The 22,189-nt window shown below is 43.8% G+C and overlaps 1 protein-coding gene across 1 annotated transcript in view; it reads left to right on the plus strand.

Annotated features, from left to right (window-relative positions):
- Positions 1-22,189, plus strand: part of auts2a (activator of transcription and developmental regulator AUTS2 a) — a 415,680-nt gene that overhangs the window by 97,200 nt on the left and 296,291 nt on the right. The window contains 1 exon segment of the mRNA XM_069668725.1: positions 7,753-7,968. Within this exon segment, the coding sequence (XP_069524826.1) occupies positions 7,753-7,968 (216 nt within the window).

The following is a 22,189-nucleotide window of genomic DNA, read 5'->3' on the forward strand; positions in this document are numbered from 1 at the left end:
ACGGCTGTGTTTCTGCATCCTTCTCTCCTCAGTCTGAACCATTAAATCTCATGAAGAGGTTGCGCTGCTTCAGTCACACCTGTAATTTGTTACATCTCCACAAACAGCAGCAGTGAATTACCTGCAATTTGTTCCAGCCAACACTTAGAGCTCGCTTAAATCCATTTCACACCTACTGAAGATGTGATAATCAGGTCAAGCACTCCCAACAGACTCGCTCACAACTCGCTGCTCAACTCGAGCAGGTAGCTGACGTTAATGCGTGCTGTTGTCCTGGAATCCTGGAGCACCCCACAGGGACACATTGTACTTATCACTCTTTATTAGCACTCATTAGATCTCCTCTTATTCTTTACGTTGTGCTGTTGATTTGAAAAGTGTGTGTTTCTCTGTGTGTACTATGACTTTGCTTCTGACTACAGCAGCGTCGCAGGAAGCCAGAGTCATTAAGCCCGTGGTGCATTCGAGTGCTCCCTCTCTCTCCGCCTCTCCGGCTCCCAGCAGCTCTGTCTGTTCCTGTTTTCTGCCACCATCCGTCTCCCCCTCTTGTGCTCTCTGCTGGGAGCCCAGTTTGTGTAAATTAATTAAATTGTCTCAGTAAGATGAGTTGATCAGACTCTTTGATCAGCCTCTCACAGGCCGGTCTGTTCGGTGGCTCAAACGCCGGCAGGCTGCGAGAGAGCAGAGGGGATCCAACTTGTTCCATACACTGATGCAGACGCTGAGATCAGAGTGCTGCTGCAAGGAGGAAGGACAACAGAGTCGTGTTTAAACTCAAGACAAAGAAGAGTAAAGACACCAAACAGGACCAGTCTAGCAAAGCAGGATATGAGCGTACCAAAGACATCTACTTATAGATATACAAGATGATGTATAAAGGACAAGCATGATCAAATATATCCAGAGGACAACTATATATTGAAGTTATCTTATAGTACAGCACATTAACAGGAATAGAGAACATGTTAAGCTAGCACGAGCATGAAAGTTTTAGATGGGATAAGACACAAAACACAGGTACAGAGCACAACCGGCCCGTCGGAGGGGAAACAATCAACACAATATGCAAAGTGCTGAAACAGCAACAAAATGCCTGATAAGAAGGTAACAGCATGTCAGAGGGTTGTGATTGCTCCCTGTGTCTATGTAGAGGAAAAGGTCTGTTAAAAAAACTCAGTTCAGTTAAGAATTGATTGCGGGCGCTGATAGCATCATAAATTGCGCAAAGCAAACTGCACTGATGATATTTAAGCGCAGACGCCCGTAAAGTTTCACAGATCCGTTTGCTGAAGAAGAGGAGCTGTCTTTACCTCCACTCTTTGCCTTTGCCTCGGACAGCTCTGGACCGCTTGATCTCCAAATTATAATAATGATTGTTTAGGGTGCGTTTAACCGAGTGTGCTTGGAGAATGAGGCGGAGTTTGCTGCTGTTTGATAAAAGCCACGAAATCCTGTCATGAATTCGGCCCTTAGTGTCCCTTACATTGCTTATCTTGGACTAACTATTTTACTTATTCACCTGAGAACATCATCATTTAACCTAACAAAAATGAAGTCACGCCTTGAAGCTTAGCTTCAACCTCAAACTATCAGGATCCAGAGTTTTCTCATTCTCTTAAATGCTCCGTTTGTCTCGTTCAGATGCTGATACTTAGTATCTGTTCATTACCCTATGGTAGTATATCAGACCAAGCTGGCCTTTTTTCTTGTTTGCTTGTAGACAAAGGGACATATAGATCCCTTCACTCAAGCAAGGTCACTGAAAAGCGTTGAATTGTCTTCCCTCCTGTTACGTCTCATCGTGTCTCTCCGCTGCAGTGATCATTGAACCCCTCTCCCTGAGTCATCTGTTGATGACACTGTCTCTTTAGTTAGTCATCCTTTTGTACATTTCAGTTCATTTCTCTCCTTGACTGTGAAAGTAGCATCGTAGACAACCTGTTCCACATGTATTGTTTTCTCAGGACAAAGTATGTTGGACGTTAACGAGGGGCCTCCTCAACATCCGACTGTATTTACTGCAGGCAGCTTTTGGCTTTAGATAGTTTAGAACTTTTCATATCTGGGTATCTGCTTTAAAGACACGGTAACAGTGACATTTCTACAGTCCATCCCTGCCTGTTATGTTTAAATATATATATCTACAACTCTTTCTCCCTCATAGGAAAATACAATATGCAGTCATGCAATTAAATCCATTAGTTTTATAATATCAGAATATTAACAGGATATTTCAAAGTAACAGTTTGTCTCACGCTAGATGGGAAACATTGCACGATCAAACTATAAGTCTTCCAGTTGCTGTGAGAATACCTGCAGACATGCACTGCACTAAACACCGCAGTGTAATTACTCCATACACTGCCAGACAATCACAGCAATGAAAGCTGCTGGAGAGTGAGCCATATTGAGCAAATGACTTTTTTCAGTGTCATCATAAGGCGCTGAAATAAGGAATTTGTCAGCCATTGTTCCGCGAGCTGCGAAACATAATGTGCATAATTTATTCCAAGCAATCAGTCGGCTCAGAGGCTTAGAAGCTGCAGAACGCTGGCACAATGGAGGCTCTCCCAGCCCCCATCATAACTTTGTCACTTCTTCTGTGCGCTGACAATACATGTCATGTTGCATTATTTGCCGTGGATGAGTGTGGGCGGAAAAGGCAAACAAGATTAGCTGATGCATGTACTTGTTTTCCTACGAGTGAATGGAGGTCTTTAGAAACGGTTTAGTGAGTCAGTGCCAGTAGCACACCCATCAAACTCATCCTGCTGTCAGCAGAGCATATCTGTAACATATTCTCTGCAGGCACGCTAAGGCTGCTCCGAGGTGGTCCTTCAGCCACATACTGCTGGGGCTTGAAATGTGCTGGATTTATTTTCTAACCAGTATTTTGTCGAAAATCTGAAGAGGTTTGATTCTTATATTTACTGTACACTGTGGCTCCTGTGGGCTGTGGGACAAATCTTGGACTGAGGGAGACTTTTGTTTGGCTTATTGGTGCTGTTGACCAAATATAAACCACCCTTTAAAACACTGCTGGACTGAGACCGTCTATTTCTTCCTCACTGTGCCGTTGGGGGCGTGTTGTATGAGGCACCAGTGGAAAAAGAATGTGATGTTGGAAGTCTAGTTGGAGTTAAGGCTAAACAAACACCAAAACACTGCATTACTTTTTAAAGTATGCACTCTGATTAGATATAATAGCAGAAATACTATATCTCTAGTCTCAGTGTTCACCAGCCACTTTCTTTTATCTGGTTTGCCAGGGTAGCGCCACGCCGTATTATGTTACCTTTTGTTGCATCAAAAGTTGAGTCAGGTTCGTCTCTCGTGGATGGACGGCTCAGAGTTGGCACATCACTGCACCAGCAGACTGCTTCCATAAAACATGAACGAGAGGGTCAGGGTGAACGCAGCATGTCAATGACCCATCGGAGAGTGCGTCATTGTCATCTCCACATCTGACTATGTTTCTCTGCTTTTCTTGTGCGACAAGCTCGCTGTCTTAAGCTTGTGGGAGACTTTGCACATGTGCAGTAAGTGCTCAGGTAGAATAGATGGCTGACCTCTTGATGTATCTACTTTATTACATCCACACAATCGTTAAGGGGGTTATTATGCCTATTTCAAGCTTCATATTTCCCTCTGTGGTACCTGTGGAGTAGCTCAGCATAATTTACAGTTAAAAAAACCCTGGTGCTCCGTGCAGGCCCTCATACAGCCTCTGCCTGAAACGACTCAGTCACTCAGTCAGCTCTGTCCCTTTAAGAAACCCCGCCCCTACAAGCCCACTTTCTTCTGATTGGCCAGCTCTCTGAAGCCTGCTGAGGCAGCATGCAGAAAAAAACAGTGTGAATCTCCAACATACTTTTACCTGCAGATTTGAACCTTCACCCACGTTTAGTCTGAACATCCAACATTGTAACATTACATGTGTTAAAATGTGAAACAGCATGATACCCCCTCTTTAGGTCAAAACAAAATGAATGGTTGGACTTGTCACAGGCCGAGACGCCAGATATTTGTCTCTCTTTGTTTTTGCAGAGCATTTGATTTTTTGATTGCTGTCTGCATGCAAAGAAACGTTCAATAGATAAAACAAAACGTGATTCGAAGTACAGAAGTATTGGCAGAAAAATATACTCTGGTTTCTGAAGTAAAAGTACTCAGTCGGCTGCAGGATACTTTCTATCAGTATTTGATTTGTTGAAACATTTTATGCTGTAGATGATTAAAGTTCATTGTGCTACAATTGAGATAGATTAAGCTATAACAATGTGTCGTATTCAACAACTTTAAAGGATTTGAAGGGAAAAAATAAAACTGCATGTTTGTGAGAGTGTCCATAATCCATCTGAACCTCAATTTAGCCATTTTAGTGGAAAATGGGAAGTTTTCCAAGACGCACCGGTGTGGAGCATCCAGAAAGCAGAACATAAACCAAGGCAATACTGTATATTGGAAAAACACCAAAGAGGAGTGTTATCTCTGCTGGTGGAATTATCCTCCTACGCCCTTCATCACAGTGGAAAATAAAAGTCCTGTGAGGTTATACATCAGACGTACATGACATTTCTTGGTCTTAAAAGCGCCCATGTATCCAGACGTCAGCGATGTGAATGTCACGAGTTCCTCACAGCCTCGTCTCTGCAGCCGTCTTGTTAAAACGCTGCACAGTATTGACATGTCATTAGTGCAGCCGTGGCAGCTTTGCACCTTCCCCTTTCAGCAGTCGGCCTCCGCTCTGATGGCGGCTCCACCAGCTTAAATGTCTCCCCGGGGGTATTAACACCAGCAGCTCTTTGGTCCACAATGGAGCAAAACAGGTCACCGCTTCAAATAACAAAGCTGATTTGTTCCGTAAGTTTTACTGAGGGCGGCTGTGATACATTACACAGTCTCTCAGCAGCAGATGAGTGCTTCTATTGATCAGCCGTCAAACTGTATAACCCCGCGTGTGCGCCCGGCTGCATTGGACTTGTAGCTCATCGGTTTGTTTCAGGATCCAGTTTTCTCCTTGAAAAGAAAACGTCTGTGATGTAGTTTTTATGGCAAACTGAACTTAAGTGTCTGATGTTTGTTGCTGTGCTTCTGTGGATCTGCTTCCTGCTCTGATGTGTGCCCTGCAGGTACAAACAAGCTAAAGGAAGTCTCTACTCATCTGTGTCTTTACAACGCTCAAGCTTAGCATGACGTACAAGAGGCAGAGTCGTGTGATGTAATTGCCATTTTTAGATCACCTTTAATGTGTCTCTGACGGTCAGCAGATTCAAAAGAAAGCAGGACATATATTTAGTGTACAATCATTAAATAGGTAGTTATATTAGGCAGTCATAACCTCTAATGATTTAATGAACATTGATCTGAATCTAAGTATCCTCACAATGATCAACAATCCAATATCATCACGGTCATCATGTGCTTAAAGGAGCAGTTCGCCCCTGGAAAAAGCCTCTGTCAGTCAAAGCTGGCATTCTCTGTAATCGATAGAAGCAATAATATTTGAAACAGGCGCCATAGCTGTGGAGAAAGTTGTACAAACAGCTTGTGGTATCGTCCATTCTACATTCCTACAACACCCAGCATGCATTGCATCCGCCAGATGATGCGTTTTACGTAGCCTGGCAGAGGTTTTGAAGAGCCCGTTGGAGAAGCTGATAGTGCCTTCCAAAGGCACAGAGCCAGATTGTATTTTCCCACTATAATGGCATTAGCTCCCCGTAACAGCATGATAGGACTGAGGTTGAAAATTGGTGCACTGGCCCTTTAATGTTGAAACTCCTGTCAGCAGGTTTGTCATGGGTTGTAGTTGTGTTGTATTCAGTTTATTGTGTTGCTGTCTTGATTTAGTTGTATATTTCATTGCTTACATCATTTCCTGTTTTATTTTGTAGTTCTTGCCCTATGTATGTCATGTCTTGTTTCACTTCCTGCCTGTGTGTGTTTTCCTGCCTGTTTGATGATGTGGCCTGCCCTTATTGTTTTCACCTGCCCCCTTGATTGTCTCGCCTGTGCCCGATTAGTCTCACCTCCCCAGTGTATTTAGTCTGTCTTCCCATGTCCCTGTGCTGGTTCATTGTCGCCTTTCCATGTGCACCCCTCGTCGTGGTAACTTGTTCTCAGTGATCCCAGTGTTCCCAGTGTGGATGTTCTCCGTTGTCCCTTCTGTGTTTTTTCACCTTCGGATTCATTTGGATTATTTATTGCCTGTTTTGTTGGACCTTTTTTGCCATTTTGTTTTGCTTGCCTGCGCCCCTCAACTCCTCAAATCAGCCAGCCTTTTGTTTTGCCTTCTGCTTTTTGTTTCAATAAAGATCATCATGGTGAAATGTATGGTACCGTTGTCCAAAAATAGATATAGTATAGTACTGTGAGCTGCACAGTGGTGCAGTGGTTGTCGCCTCACAGCTAGAAGGGTCCTGTTTTGAATCCCTGTTCAGACATAGCGGGCCTTTCTGTGTGGAGTCTGCATGTTCTCCCCGTGCATGGGTTCCCTCCAGGTACTCCGGCTTCCTCCCACAGTCCAAAGACATGCTCGTTAGGTTCATCGGTGACTCTAAATTGCCCGTAGGTGTGAGAGTGAAAGGTTGTGTCTCTGTGTGTCAGCCCTGTGATTGACAGGCGATCAGTCCAGGGTGTGCCCCACCTCTTGCCCAATGACAGCTGGGATCAGCTCCAGTCACCCCGCAACCCTGAACAGGATAAGTGGTATAGATAATGGATAGTATTGTGATGTTTTGTTTTACACCGCTACTAACTTCCATGAGTGCAGATGCATAAAACCACAGAAAACTCCAACGTCATATAAGCTACAAATCTCAGGAATAGTTTGTGACAAAACAAATGATTGTATTTACTTTGCAAATGTTTAGTTATGACTTGTAACTCAAATACTGTGTGGTATCATTTAAAGAATAAAAGTCATTTCACGTCTGGCCTACAAATAGAATTAATCTAAGAACACGACCGAAGAGTCTCCAGCCATGCCAGCAGCTCTGTGAGGCTCACACTGAGTGTTAACGTTCTTATATCTAGCAGGAATGTGAACACTATTCACAGTGTTTGTTAGCGTGAATGCTTTATTTGGGAACCATGAATATCCATAGAAAATAGTGACATAGTTCATTGAATTAATGTCAGGAGATCAATTACAATCCCTTCCTCTGGGGACCATGCATCAGCACAAAAGTAGAGTTGTAACAGATAACTTAAATTGAAGTTCATGTTATTTTGGACATCCTGTCTGCTGTTGAAGACTCATGCAACCCAACGACAACATCAGAGTGTGACGTGCTTTCAATCCAGCTCGATGTCCTCATCTTTCCTCTCTGCTGTGGACTTTCAGATAAAACCATATGGCAAAAACAAATCGAACAAGGCACAACTTTTTGTTCCGCTGTTCTTCTTGAAAGACAGAACTACAGTGGATCTGAAGCCTTTCTGCCCACTTCCCCGTCAATTTGTCAAAAAGAAAATCACTGTTCTGCTAACTGTAGAGCAGAAATGTGCTGCCTTTCAAAGCAGGCTTTAATGAGCGAATATTCAGCCCTTTATTCTTGAAGCTCTTAGCAGTGCTAATGAGCTGGCTCCCTCATGTAAAAAATCATGAAGCATTGTATCGACTGTTGATGGACTGTATGATTACAGAGTCCTCAAAGGCTGCACAGCTCACACAAGCTGTAAAACACATAACGAGCAGCGTTAATAAAAGGTTTGCTTTGGTACTGACTCGTGCTCTTTCCTCTCTAGAAGAACATGACGCTGAAGCCGCAGGAGTGCAGAGACAACCAGGCAGGGCCCCTCCTCAAGAAAAAGCCTGCCAGGGTCCCCAACGGCCTGAGCCTGGAGCCCTGCAAGAACAATCACCACCACCAGCAGCAGCCTTCAGACCAGGAGAACAACCCGCGCCTGGCTCACACACAGGGCAAGAGGAAGAAGAAACACCTGAACAAGAAGCACAAAAGGGTGAGTTTATGACCTTTTATCCTTTTGTGTTTTAAAACATTTATCACATACGAAGTGCACATGTTGCAGAGCACTACATGTTTCCCAAGAGCGGTGATGCACATGGATACAGCCTCAGTGACATCCTGTCATTTCAGTGAAGGAAGCTGTGTTGAGTTTGGTTGGTAAATAATTTTAAGATTTTCAGTGAAAGGTAATTTGCTTTCTGTAACAGGGTTACACACGACACCCTGTATTTCCTCACTTTGTTGTACTTTGGATGTCATGCAGAGAAAAGCAGCCTGTGCTTCTTTTGAAATCAGTTGTTGGTGAGTCTAAGTATTTTAAAGATAATTCTGCCGTGTTGTTTCCCTCTCTGCTCAGTTCTTGCTTTGTGTCGATGAACCAAGTGTCTGAGGTGCTATATTCACTCTGTACAATCTGAACTGCTATTCTTTAATGCAAACTTCTGCAGGAATGCAGAATATCTGTCAATATGAAGTAATGCTAATTAGACATGATTCTGTTGTCGTGGCTCATGTTGGGCTAAACAGGCCACAGCCTGGCTGAGAGTGATGCTGCATCACATGGAGACGGGCAGATCATAGAGGGCATTACCCGTGTATCATGTTAGTGCACAAGAGCAGGAAGGTAAAACTAAGTAATGCCAAAAATAAAACAGATAAATACATCAGTATAGGTCCATTTTTGTTGTCTTAGACCTAGTTTTACCCCGCTTTAGGTCAATGTGTGCTTTTGTGGGCAACACTGGAACTGCGTGACGGCAGCGGGGCACATTCATTTTTATCTAAATGCATGAAAACAGATGAGAGTCTTCACAATGCTGGCGTGACACGCGCGAGATCATACGCCGAAAGTCAACACTTCCGGCATGCTTTTTCAAATTAAAAGCCTGATCTGGAATTCTGACTCCCCTCGTTTGTATACAGTGCTTTTATTTTGAAGTGTTTCCTGGACGTTTTTTTACTCTATTTATAACTTTTCCAGGAAGTTATTTGATTGATAAAATCACCCACAGGCTCCTCATTGCGCTTCCTGCGTAATTTTCTTTGACATAAAAACAAGTCTCCCATAGGTCATAAGAATACGTTACCAGTCAAAAGTTTGGACACACTTTCCCATTCACTTGTTTAAGAAAATGTGTCCAAACTTTTGACTGGTAGTGTATATGTTAGCAAAAGTAAATAAATAACATCATGTTACAGACGTAACTTGGGTGCGATCTGTCCCTCTCTCCCCCTCGCTCGCTCTCCGCCTCGGCTCATACGGTTGTTTCCGCTGTGTGTTAATTAAGGTCCCGTTTCTGATGTAAATAAGATCGTTTTCTTTAAAGACCAACCCGAGGAAACCTTTACAACAAACACCCAAAAATACCCCTGGAGATGCACGCTGCAGAGGACAGCGGAGGAGAAGCCCCGCCTACTCCCCGAACAAAGTATCCAGAGCCATGTAGAGAGAGAGAGTCGTGTCAGTGGACGTCCAATATGCTCCATGATCCGCCATTGCGATGTTGCAACTCTCTCTCTCTACAGCTCTGAAAGTACCGTCAGTCAGTCAGTCAGAAGAAGTGAATCATTTAGCCATCCTGCCGTTCTCTTCTGTTCGTCCCGGGGGATATTTGAAAACCATCATCTTGTTTTCAAACAGTTTGAAGTCAAAATTGTAATGAAAGTCATTTGATGAATTGTCTAGTGCCAGTGTTTGTGCAGTTCATCTTCTGGTGTGCAGAAGCCTGGCTGAAGATACATTACCAAGAAAAAGGGGTCGTAGCTAGTTTTTAGTTTCTCAGTAAAATGTGCAGCCATGCACAGTGCAGCTGTTACAGTGAGCGAAAGGTCGGCCCGGTTGTTCTTTAAAATCAACTTATACAGTTTACAAAAGGTCACCTCTAGAATTGTAGTTTGTACACTGTGGGGTTGTTACACAAGCCAAGATGTTCAGTATGTATAGTGCATACTATTTAAACAGATATTCTATGATGTTTAATGCTGTCTTTGTCTGTATTATATATGTGCCACTGTGTCACTGTAATAATCCTTTAATGTAGCTGTAAATAAATGCCTTGTTGGTGATTACAGCAGTCACAGTTTGACAGTATTCTCACAAGGTTTGGAACAAAGTCACACTCCAATTAGAGGCTCTGCATTTACTTTAACAAACAACTTAAAGTCATTAGTGAAAGAAGAAAGGGAGAGCCGAGTAAAGAGACAATTAATTATCTCGATCAAGTGTCTGTATTTCAGTAAGGATGACATTATGAACAGTTTAAATCCTCTGCAGTGAAATACAGCGAGTATGTGTGAGTGTGTATCAGTGTACTGTAAGCATGAACATATCTATGTGTGTAGCGAGGTGTCAAGGTCACTAATGAATATTTATGCTACACTGATGCAGTGCTGTATCCCCACCGACATGGACTATCTGTTACAGCATTAGCATTAGGTACTGTTTATGACACACACACACACACGCACACACACACACACACACACACACAAACACACTGTGGGGTTACGCTCTGGGTCTGTCCTCTTGAGCTGCATGTTCAAGGACATGTTTGTGTGTGTCACTGCGGGACGAGCAGATGTGAGGGGGAACAGAGACGCACCATTCGATCACATGAACTGTGCACCGTGCGTTTGCAGGAGCAGTTGTGTTAAAGCATTTCTTGAGTTCAGTTTCACCTTCATGCTGTTATTTGGGCTGATTGTAAAACAGAAAACATTTGATTAGATTATTAAGCGGCAGTTGAAACTTGAATTTGAGATATTAAACAATCCCAGCGTGCTTTTAAAGAATATTTAGATTAAAATCTGAACGATTTTTAGGCTCCTAAGATTTCAGAAAATACTCATTGACATCCTCATTGACATCCTGCTCAACTGGAAGATCAGAACAACTGGAACACCACACTTAGCCTTTGAAAAGAGAGGGGTATAGGACAGGTTTTCTTCCAGTATGGGTCTTCTGTATTCTGTTGCTTTACGCTAAGCTAGCTGTTTAGAATGAGGCGCTGCAGCGGCTGTGTCTGTGCTCTTGTTGTGTCTGTCCTCCTCTGCTGAGTAGACAATCCCCTCACACTGCGGTCATTAGTCATGTGGGTTCGGTGCCCCGCTGCGTTGAAAGGCTCCTATTTTTAACATGACAGAGAATGTACAGCAGCCCTGTGCATGCAGCACGCAGCGTGTGTATCCTGCAGACCTCTGATGTGAGGGTCACTGCTGCTGCCTGTGTGTCATGTCTGCTCCTGTAGCGGCTAATGGACAGATGGTGCTACCTGCCACTTTCAAGGTTGTCTCGTTCTGACCTGACGGCTGAGCATTGAGTACAGAAATCACTGCATGGAGGCGTGTGTATGTGAGATGATTGTGTGTCTATGTGCACTTGGATTTTAAATACGATGAGATAAGATACGATAAGCTTTATTGATCCCCCACAGGGGAAACGTACTTGTTACAGCAGCTCACAAAAGAGGCAAATTACATCAAGTGCTCAAGCAATAAAAATAGACCAAAAGTACAGGCCGCAATAAAAGGATAAAAAAATACAATATAAATAATACAACAATAGTAATAAAAAAACTATAAATGCTATGTAGCCTTCATATTTTCCTTGTAGACAGATATGTCGGGGTTATTTTGTTGCACAGAAAGTTGTACAGGCATTTTTAACATCAAAACACACATGGTGTGTAGCGTGATGATCACAATATGATGATACATATTGCAGTAATATTTCAGAGCATAAGAGGAATTATTGCTAAATAATTATTGTTAATAATCTGGCAATATGATAAGTCTCACGATTCAGCGCTAAAGATTCAATATGTTGCAATTTAATGCAATTAATTTAAACAAATCTTAGAGGGGCGCTTGGGACAATTAACAATGCCATTGATTACTGAAGGTGATTGACCTTAAACCCTCTACCATCATAACTAGTCATTTAAAAGATGTAAAGTTTAAAGCCCACTATTCTGTTGCTCCTGCATTGCTTTGTGTACAACGACAAAGCCTATAAAACGAATGCAATCCAGAGCTGCCCCCCCTCATTGAAAACAGCTGTATCAGGGCGCGTCTCACGTTCAGAGGCTCAATGCCTTCGATGCGACCGCCCCGGGTTTGACTCCCACCCTCTTTTCCCCTTTTCCCAACACTATCCTTTGTCTTCTCTCTCAAATAAAGGCATCAAAGGCTAAAAAAAGAATCTTAAAAATAAACAAGACTAGGTCAAAACTTAGTATGCGGGGGCGCTGGGTTAGCTCAGTTGGTAGAGCGGGCGCCCCACGTATAGAGGCTACAGACCTCGACGCACTGATCGCAGACTGGACTCCCAGTCTGCCGATCATTTGGTGCATGTCATCCCCCACTCTCGACTCCCCACATTTCCTGTTTTTCTTCAGCTGTCCTGTCCAATAAAGCAAAAAATAATCTTAAAAAAAAACCTTGTATGTGGCTGACTGCATCAGGTCAATGTGCGCTTTTGTGGGCAATGTGTTACACGGACTGTCCTTATGAGGACGATGACAACGTGTTTGAAAGCAGGTGTGCGCTGAGAACGTAGGAGAGGACAGCGGACGAGCAGCCCCGCCTACTCCCCGAACAAAGTATCCAGAGCCGTATAGACAGAGAGTTGCGTTAGTGGAGGTCCAGTATGCTCCATGATCCGCCATTGCAGTCAGCCAAAAATCACTATATGTTTGTCCATTGCATTGTTTTGCTTGGGAAATGGTCATATACCATTAAGGGATGGGTCATGGATTTTCGCATATTTGAATAGTCATTAATTTATAAAAGAAAATTTGAAAAGTTCAAGCGACAGTTATCTCATTTTGAAAATATATTTTTCCTGGCGCCTGGTTGTAATGCAGTACTACCGCCAAACGGTGGCTGGAGCTCATCTGATAGCTGTTTGCTTACCGCCTTTAAATAACAAAAGAAGAAGAAAGCATCAGAATAACAGTCGAATAGTTCCCAGTTCCCTACAGTACAAAGAAGACACTACCACATGTATAATATCTACAAATAAAGTTCTATCAATATTTTCTTTTACACCTATGTTTCAGACTGTGTGTGTGTCGCGCGGCTGTGGTTGGCTGTGTTTGTGTGTTACGATCATTAGTGGTGGTTAAGTCTGTCAGAGGGAAGCCCGACCCTTATCTCCTGAGTACACACACTCACACACTCAAATGCTCCCACATGAAGCTCTCACACCCAAACACATCCACCATATTCTCACCCGCTCGCTTTCTCACCTCCTCGCCCACAAACACAAACCCCCCACATCACAGGTGGCTGCGACGTGATAGCAACACAGATGGGCTGAATTCAAGGCGTCTTTCGCTCCGTCACCTTAAAAGCAATAGCTAGTCTAAATAATAAAAAATATTTTTCTCTTTAATGCAAGATTTGGTAAGTCCTATCAACCTTAGTGCTCAATAACAGTCTAATCTGTCACACTTCATGACTTCTGCATAATTGAAACGATCATCATCTGCTCCCCTTTGTGTCCTCAGTGAAGAGGAACAAGCTGCGGTTATCCAGCGCAACTATTATCTTCTCTCTGGCTTCACTATAAATAAACGGTGAGGCATTGTCCTCCCACAAGGTTACATTTGAAATGTCAGAGGTCTGTCTCAAGGTTTAATTCTCCATTTAGAAAATGCTACAGCCGGGCGAGAGAGCGCCTGTTATCAGCACTTTTGTTAGCTGCGACTCTGAGCAGAATGAGAGATAAAGAGAGAAAGAGGGAGGATTCTGCGTTGAATAAAGAGAGAGGGTTTTTTTTTTTTCCCCTCTTCCAGCCGAGCTCGCAGATTACAGCAAATGTGTTCGATCTCTGGCTCTGACCCAATGTACTGAACTATGAGGGGGGGGGGGGGGGGGGGGGCCTCTGACATATTGCCTCACTGTGAAAGAGGAGACCAGATAGAGGAGGCTTTAGCACAGATTGATGAGAGTACAGTAGCAAGTGACAAATCACACTGCATGATCAAAAACTGTGTGGACACCTGACCATAAGACCCTTGTGAGCTTGGTGGAGATCCTATTCTCTAACCATCGGCATTCATATGGAGCTGGACCCCGCTCCAGGCTGTAACAGCCACCACTCTGCTGGGAAGGCTTTCCACACGTCTTCTGAGCGTATCTTTGGGAAAGTGCACCCATTTAGTTCAGTGTTTGATGAGAAGGCCTTGCTTGCAATGCTCCCAAAGGTGTACTTTAAGGTGGAGGTAAGCGCTCTGCACAGGCCTGTTGAGATTGTCCACACCAAAGTCTGCTAATAAAGTCTTTTTGGACCCCACTTTGTACACACAGGCGGAGTCAGGCTGGGAGAGCAAAGGGTCTTCCCTAGACCGTTGCACCAAACTGAAAGCAAGCACTCATCCAACATGTGTTCTCATGTGTCTTTAACTCTGCCCAAACCCTGAAAAACAGCGCCGGATCTTCATCCCTTCACCATGCTTTAATATAGACACTGTGCATTCTGAAAGATAGGTGCTCCTTGCATCTACCGAGCCTGGATACATGCGTCTGACTGCCTGATAGTTTGGCCAAAGTACACATCTCCACTGCTCATCAGTTTTGTGACATGTGTCAGCTCATCAGTTTTTGTGACATGTGTCAGTTTTTCTATACACGCTACCCCCTTGTGAATCTTCATGGTCCAACACTTCGTGCCTGAGAGGTTGTTGCTCCGAGAAAAATCCACTTCAAAGCACTTACAGGTAACCAGCGAAGATCTGGAGGGGGAGAAATGTCTCTTACTGACTTGATCGTTATTTGACGTCAGTGAGGCCTAATTAATCTTGATTGTTCATGTTTGTCTGTGAAGATTTCATGGCTGTGGTCAGCAACAGGTTTAACTGAAACACCTCAACTCCAGAATTAGTCGGGGGATCCAATGATCTATGGCTATATGCACGTTATATGACGCTCTTAAGCCCTGGTTATACTCCAGAACGGTACGTAGATGTCCACACCTTACTGATGCAAGGTTATTGTTCAGTTTTACAATCACTTCCTCTTGGATGTGTGTGAAATGAGTATTTCAAAGAAAACAAGGAGGTCTTGGTGGATTACAGAACAGAGAGGTGTTTTAGAGCCGGTTTCACGTATGCGTTTCGTCAGGCTGGTTTGAAAGTGTTTTCAGGAGCTCAGCTTGAGAGTAGAGATACACAAGTTAAGAAAACATTAAGGAACCTGCAGGGGGAAACATTTTGGGTCTGTTAGCTTGATGTTTATTCATGTGTCCCGAGTGATATCTCAGAGCAGAATTTGACAAACTTTAAGGAAGTGTTACATCACGGCGTTTAAATATTACAGCGACTGGCCCAGTGGCGGTGCTTCCATCAGGTCACACGCTTATAACTGTCTGAACTAGATTTAAACTCACAGTATGCATGTTTCTGTTTGTGTGTGTGTGTGTGTGTGTCTGTTCTGGTGAGGCTCCGTTCAGCTCACTGATGTTGGGTTGCTGGTCCGTGGTGTGTGATGTACAGTAGCTCTGCTGAACAGAGGGCTGCGCTGTGAGGCCCATCTGCTCCGAGGCACAGGGGGAGAGGGGAGACGAGGCGGAGGGACGGAGTGATCGAGGAGGACTCAGGGTCGGACCTTCCCCCTCTGATCCCCCACATCTCAGACCAACCACCTGCCTGTCTGTCTGCTGCTCCGTCTGTCTGCCTGCCTGTCTTCATGTGTGTGTTTCCAGACAATATTTTATACGAGACACGAGTCAGCCTGAAAGGAAAACTAGATTGCTTATTTGTATGATGATTGGGTGAGACTCATCTCAGCTGACTTTGATTATAATCTTATGAAATATAGAACATAATATCTATGTGATGTGCTCCAAATCTGCCTCCTCCGCAATAATCACTACTACCACTACCATCCACTACTATAACTGTTCCGGCTGTATGAAGTTGGAGATTTTGATTCAGGTTTTTATGCATTTTATGCAACATGTCTGCCATGTTTTGGACATCAATGTGGTGTAAATTAATCTAAAAAGTGTGACAGAGTAAAGATAGATGAGAACAAATTAGAATCATAGAAACTCTGTGATGTAGAAAAAGAACAAATAAGTGCATGCACTCTGTTCTGACAACAACGCTGTGCTTGTACAATAAAACAGCACACGCACTTACACCGTCTGCTGTGTGGAGCCAGATTGACTCAATGATGAGTCAATATCTCCCACATTACTTGGCAAACAAATGTAATGTAAAAAAAAAAAATCAATCAATATGTTGAAGATGCTGTAAAACTTGCTCTGAAAACTCCTGCTGCCCAGCCTTTGAAACATCAATAGCAGAAGTCTAAGATTAACTTCCCCAGCATCCCTCAGGGCCTCTGCACGTGGCTAATGTAGCTGACCGGAGCTTCATGCATATCTGACCTGGAACTCAAAACAGAAAAGCCTCCGGGTCCAAAAGCATCCCTATTTACTGTCTGCCTATATTTGAGACACTAACACACAACATTTGCACAAAGTCGTATATATTCTACTGTGAACACAAAATAATCAAAGCAGCAGGACTCCACCAGAAAGAGGTCGGAGGGGAAATAGGTGATTTGGGGGATTTCAACTGTGCAAATGTTTGGTGTCAGAGCACTTTCGATCAGGCTAATCTGCAATTTGCAAATAGAAAATAACTTGTGATGACTAAAATAATAATAAGGTTTGCATATCAGCTCCACAGGTCAGAGCTGTGTCCCAATCCAGGGGCTGCAGCCTTCGAAGGAGGCGATCTACAGAGGATGCTCCATTCATGGCCTGCGTAGACCATTAAAGCCGAACTGAAATGAGACGGTCGTGTTTACAGAGAATTTCCTGTTTGCGTCATCAGCTGTTCCCACCCTTACCCTTGCATCACCAAACACTGCTCCTGTCACCTAGCAACAGGTAGCTAGCGGGTTATCTAGCTAGCATAACTAACGTTGAGTAAGTTAACCTATTATTTTAGAGATAATTTGTTTCAAGGGCTCTTTGGTTTTTGTAAACGTGTAATGCTAGCTATTCGATTGAGTTGAAACCAAAAGGGATAGTTTGGTTTGTTTGAAGTAGGGTTGTATGAGATGCTTATCAATAGTATGTGTTCTACATACAGTGGATGCTGGGCAGCACGGCCCCGGTGTTCAGATACCGGCCGGAGTGCCGGCACGGAAGCTCGGCTATATGCCGCTACAGATAGGGTTGATTTCGGACGTAATTTATCCACTTATAAGGACGTCTCACCTGAAAATAAATAGTGGTATCGATTGTACGCTATATTTGAATGATAAACTGCATTTCACTTTTCAGTAAGAGCGCCTCTTTATTTGGACGGCAACACGTGTTCCTACGCCTGCAGCCTATGGTGTCAGATCTGCTGTGTGTGTCAGCGGTTTGTAGAAGAGACAACAAACTAAAGAAAATACAATATTATGGAAACAACAAAGTTCCGTTCTCAGTGGGGACCAGATGACGTTGTTGTCCTTCATGTGTGAAGTGTTTTATGCTGTATGTCAGTTTGTGTCAGAAAGTGCAGCAACTAGCACAGACTGAAATCGAACCAACCCTTTTAAACATTTATTCCTCGGACGTGTACAAGTCCACCATTTCGTGCAAGGCATCTCGGGATACAGTGGGCTGCGAAGGATCCATCGGGTGCATCCTTCACGGCCCGGGAAACGGAGGACGCATTTGTTGGCCGGATCTGAAGGGGCCTTTGAAATTGGACAGCCTTCGACGCACTTCTGTGACACAATGGGCCTTAAAATACGGCCTTCGAAGGCTGCGGCCCTGGATTGGGACACAGCTCATGTCTTACTGCTGTTGTGTTTGAACAAGTAACATTATCAGTGTTTGTAATGAGACGTCTTTCCTAAATCCAAAATAATTCCAGAAAGCAGAAGTGCTGTTCTGTTAAATCACAAGGTCTTCATCAGCTTACCTTCACCTTCATGCTAGCTTACCTTGAAATAGCCTCCATAATGACACCAGGTTCAATCCCTTTCTGTTTGCCAGTGCAGAGACTCTGTGTATACTCTTTGTCATTGTATGGCACATGTTCATGTTGAGTTGACTGCAATTTATCAGTGAGCAATAGTGTTGATGATTATTAGCTTTATCTTAACTTTTAGCGTGTGTGTGCTCTGTGTAGTTATAGCATCCTTTTTTTAAAGCTGGTCTCCAGGAGTGCGGGACAATAATGTGCTGTTAGTTTGATTACTTTACATCTTAATATCCTGTGTTAACCTCTCCAACTCATTAAATGAGCCTTGGGTTCAGTGTGAACCTGGCAACACGGGCCGTCAGCTGTCTTACAAGTCTTACTTGTTGTCTTGTTTGTAGCTTCAACAGTCTTGAGTTAAACAACACAAAGCCCTTGTGTGGATAAATATAGTATGGTAGCAACCTGAGTAATGCTGCTTAATAAAAATCGTCTCGGGAGAACTGACAGGACTGAGTTTTTCAAGGTCTTCCATCTGAGTTCTTTTATTAAAACCATAAAGTAAAAGCCTGCCACCACTTCACAGCTGTCTCCATCCGTCACTCACACCTAAATGTGTGTGAAAAAAGAGCTGTGGACTCTGGTCTCTGTCCCAGCGGTGAGGAGTAATTGCTGTGGAGACAGCTGAGCGGTGTCTAGCCCCGGGGTTTGAAGACGCCTCTTTGAGAAGCTCTAACCCCAGTCAGCCCGGTCAACAGGAGGGCTCTGGTGTCTGGCCTCTGGCTCCCTGAATCATCTCACAGGGTAGACCCTCAATCCACCTGCCCTGATGGAAGAGCCCAGCCTGAGGCGTGCCAGAGGCTGATCTATCATTCAGCATCCGTCCCTTACCTGGACTGAACTCTTGTTTCATCCCGCTGCTGGCCAAAGACGTAATGAGATCAGACTAAAAGCACTAATGGCAGATCTCCCGGCCTGCTTATCTTGTGTGTGTGTGTTTGTGTGTGTGTAAATATTTGGACTGGAGCCCTGATTTTGTCAGGACGAGGGCAAGCTTACATGCTTTTCAATCTGCAGTGAAAATGTAATATAATGTTCAGCTCTTTCAGCTTTGCGGGTCACCCTTAATAAGCTTATCCGCTAAGCCAATAAGAGATTTGAAGAAAAGCAATGTCCTGATTGTCAGATAAGATGCTAAATCCATTCTGGTGGGGGGCCTCAGCTGTGGGGAGGATAATTGTTGCTGTCACAGTGGAGGTTTACAGCACTGGATCAAATCAAATCCAATCATGACGGCTTGTTTTGTGGTCTTTGTGCTAGTGTGACACACGAGACATCACTGGTAAACATTTTAATACATCTGGGGGCTTGACAAGGCTGTGGGTGCTTAGTGTTTAGAAGTGTATTTAGGGCTGCCCTCTTTTAGTTGGCCAAACATTAGACAGTCTTAGTCAGCCAAGTTCTCATTGGGCGAGTAGTCCATCCAGGAGCTGCTTCCTGTCTGTTGTCTGTGTGTTTGTAAACCCTGTCTGAACTGTCACTGGCCGAGCCTTCCCCTTTAAGGAGGAAGAACTTATGGGTAATGTATTGATGTGACATAAGCCCCTTTTACACATGCACTACTATTAATTTCACGACAGTATGCCCCTGAGTTGCCCTTTCAAAGTATGCTGAAGTAGTCAGAGTGAAATGTTTACATATCCAAGATGGCGGACGATCAAACTTCACAGCCAGAAGCTCCCCAATCTCTTCATCTGTTCAATTTTCAGACATATTTGTCTTTTAAATGATCCTCCTTTTTTGATGTTTTTAATCATCCTCTTATGTGCCACTCTTCTGGTTTTGCACCAGTCGCTTGATATAAATATCGTCACCCCACCCACTCGTTTACGGTGAATGTTCCTATTACCTGCTGCGTTCACACATCGGCTCACCCCAAATTCTTGAACATTTTATCTGAAGGCTGGTTAGTTAGACAGACATAGTTCTGACATAGTTAGTTCTTATCATGCTGATTTATGACCAAGTGTTCATTTTTCTGACAAGTTTAGTTTTAATTAGTTATTTGATGCTTTGAAAATGCTGATTGACAGCTGTGTTGACCAATACGGCTCCTGCAGCTTAGGAGTTGAGGAGGAACGGAGAGAGGAGACGTAACTAAAACAATCACTGCAGTCATTGAAGTTTACATACCTGTGAAGAAGCTGTTCCGCTGTTAAATATGCCAGCGTTCGGCCATTTTTATGTTATGGAAATATAAGTGTGTGTTTTGGTTAGCAGAACTGGCTCCACCCGCTGATCTCTACTGCGCAGTCTCTGGCTCCAAATGACGTCACCATCACAAGATGGCAGCGCCTATCACGGGGGCTATTTCGGCATCAATTTTGTACAATGAGAGCAGATGGAGACGCGTCGTCCATCTAAATATACAGTCATTGTTTTACACATGCAGCCCGTCAGACAATGTTGGGACACTTTCAGGAGTGCAGTGTGTGTGTGTGAAAGGGGCTACAGTCTAGCAGGTTTGTTATGATAATAGAGTCTCTTCTGAGTGTGAGTAAAAAAGTAAGAAGAACCATAGAAACCATAGCTCAGGTTCATTAGCAGTGACCTTGTGTTATGTTGTGATTAAGGTTTTATGCAATGTTACCATGTAGTCTCACAACCATTCGTTACAAGTTCCACCACGAGTACAAGTACTACTTAGCAGCTTTAAGCCAGGCTGAAGCTAATGGATCAGTGGACACATTGAGAATCATAAGAGTTACCACTTTTTGATGTTAGCATTGTTGTTAAAAGACAACTTGCTACATGCTATGTTTGTAAAATTACATGGCTTTTTTATTTCTCTGTAACATCGTCCCCAAACGCCCAAATGTATATCATTAATGCTAATATGAAACCTGCAACAACTTGTCGACTATTGGCGTAAACTAGCAACTACCAGTAACACACACATTTGTCAGCTTCCCTGCAGATCCCTTCTCCTCTGCACAGCTTCAACATGCCCTCTGCATTTGCATGTGAGTGTTCTCCTGACACTGTGTGTAAAAGTGCTGCTGGAAATCCAGGCCCCCCTGACATGTGTGATGCTGTAGTTTCTCTAACTTGCTACAGTTTTTCTGGTACGAGCAGACCTTCTCCTTCTTGAGGCCCTGACAGAACATTCACACCCTTTCAACTCTAACTACACGCACCCACCCGCCCTGTCTACATGTCCTACTGACGACTTGCGTGTTTACCATGTCCCCTCCGCCAGCGCCTGTCTGCAGCTCGAGCCCCTGATGCTGTTTGACAAGTCTAGGCCAACATGTCTTTGAAAACGGTTTAATGTTTTTTTCTCTCCCTCCCTTGCTTACGCTGCGTTTAGAAACCTTTTCTTTTGAAGTGTCACTTTTCTCTAAGGGAGGACGGGCAGGAGGAGAGCGGGGGTGGACTACCCGCGTATATGACTGTTAAACGGAGTCATTTCATCGCACTCTGAAGCTGCTGCAGGGAGGCAGAGCTATAAACTCACAGGCAGGCAGCATCTGCCGTCACTACTCACTGTCCAACCTGACGCTGGCTCTAACTCTTGACAACCCTCACAGTCTATTTGTGAAAAATTAAGTGGCTGCACTTTAAACCTAAGTGTGGTCCCACTTAAAGCCCAGGCCCGTCTCAGCTGTCAGTCAGCACAGGGCAGAGGGCCGGAGGTGTTTGAAGAAGCTTTTATCACGGCTGTCCAGCCCCTGTCACAGGCACAACTCTACAGAGCCACAGTCAGACTTACATTTAATCCAATCTGCTACACTTTATGCCACACAGGCTCACAGATGAGAAGATAGTTCAGGTCCATCTGGTTTTTGGAAATAGTTTTTTTCCCCTTTTCTTCCTCTTAGCTGAAGTAACAACACTGTGTGGCTTTGTGTAACTTACAGGGTTACATCTCCTCGCTACAGAATATCCAGCTGCAACAAAGAAGTCTCAAAAGCTGGCAGTGAAAACAGATGTACAGAGTGCCATTGCTATTGAAATGATATGCACACTTACCTAGGTGTATTGGTGTAAACTGGCATGTTTTCAGGACTTTTCAAGAAATTTCAAGTAGGCCTACTTTCATGGTCAAATGGTCTCATTGCAAATCTTTTGGCATTTTAAGGAAAGGGTGTCATGCTAATTTAAGCTTCATATTTCACTGTGTGATACCTGTGGAGTAGCTTAGCATAATTTACAGTTAAAAATAACTCATTTTTCTCACACTGGTGCTTTCATGCCCTCATACAGCCTCTGCCTGAAACGACT

Source organism: Semicossyphus pulcher, unplaced genomic scaffold (assembly GCF_022749685.1).
Source record: "Semicossyphus pulcher isolate SPU_LCO1_2020_fin unplaced genomic scaffold, fSemPul1.0.p SCAF_10, whole genome shotgun sequence".
NCBI lineage: Eukaryota > Metazoa > Chordata > Actinopteri > Labriformes > Labridae > Semicossyphus > Semicossyphus pulcher.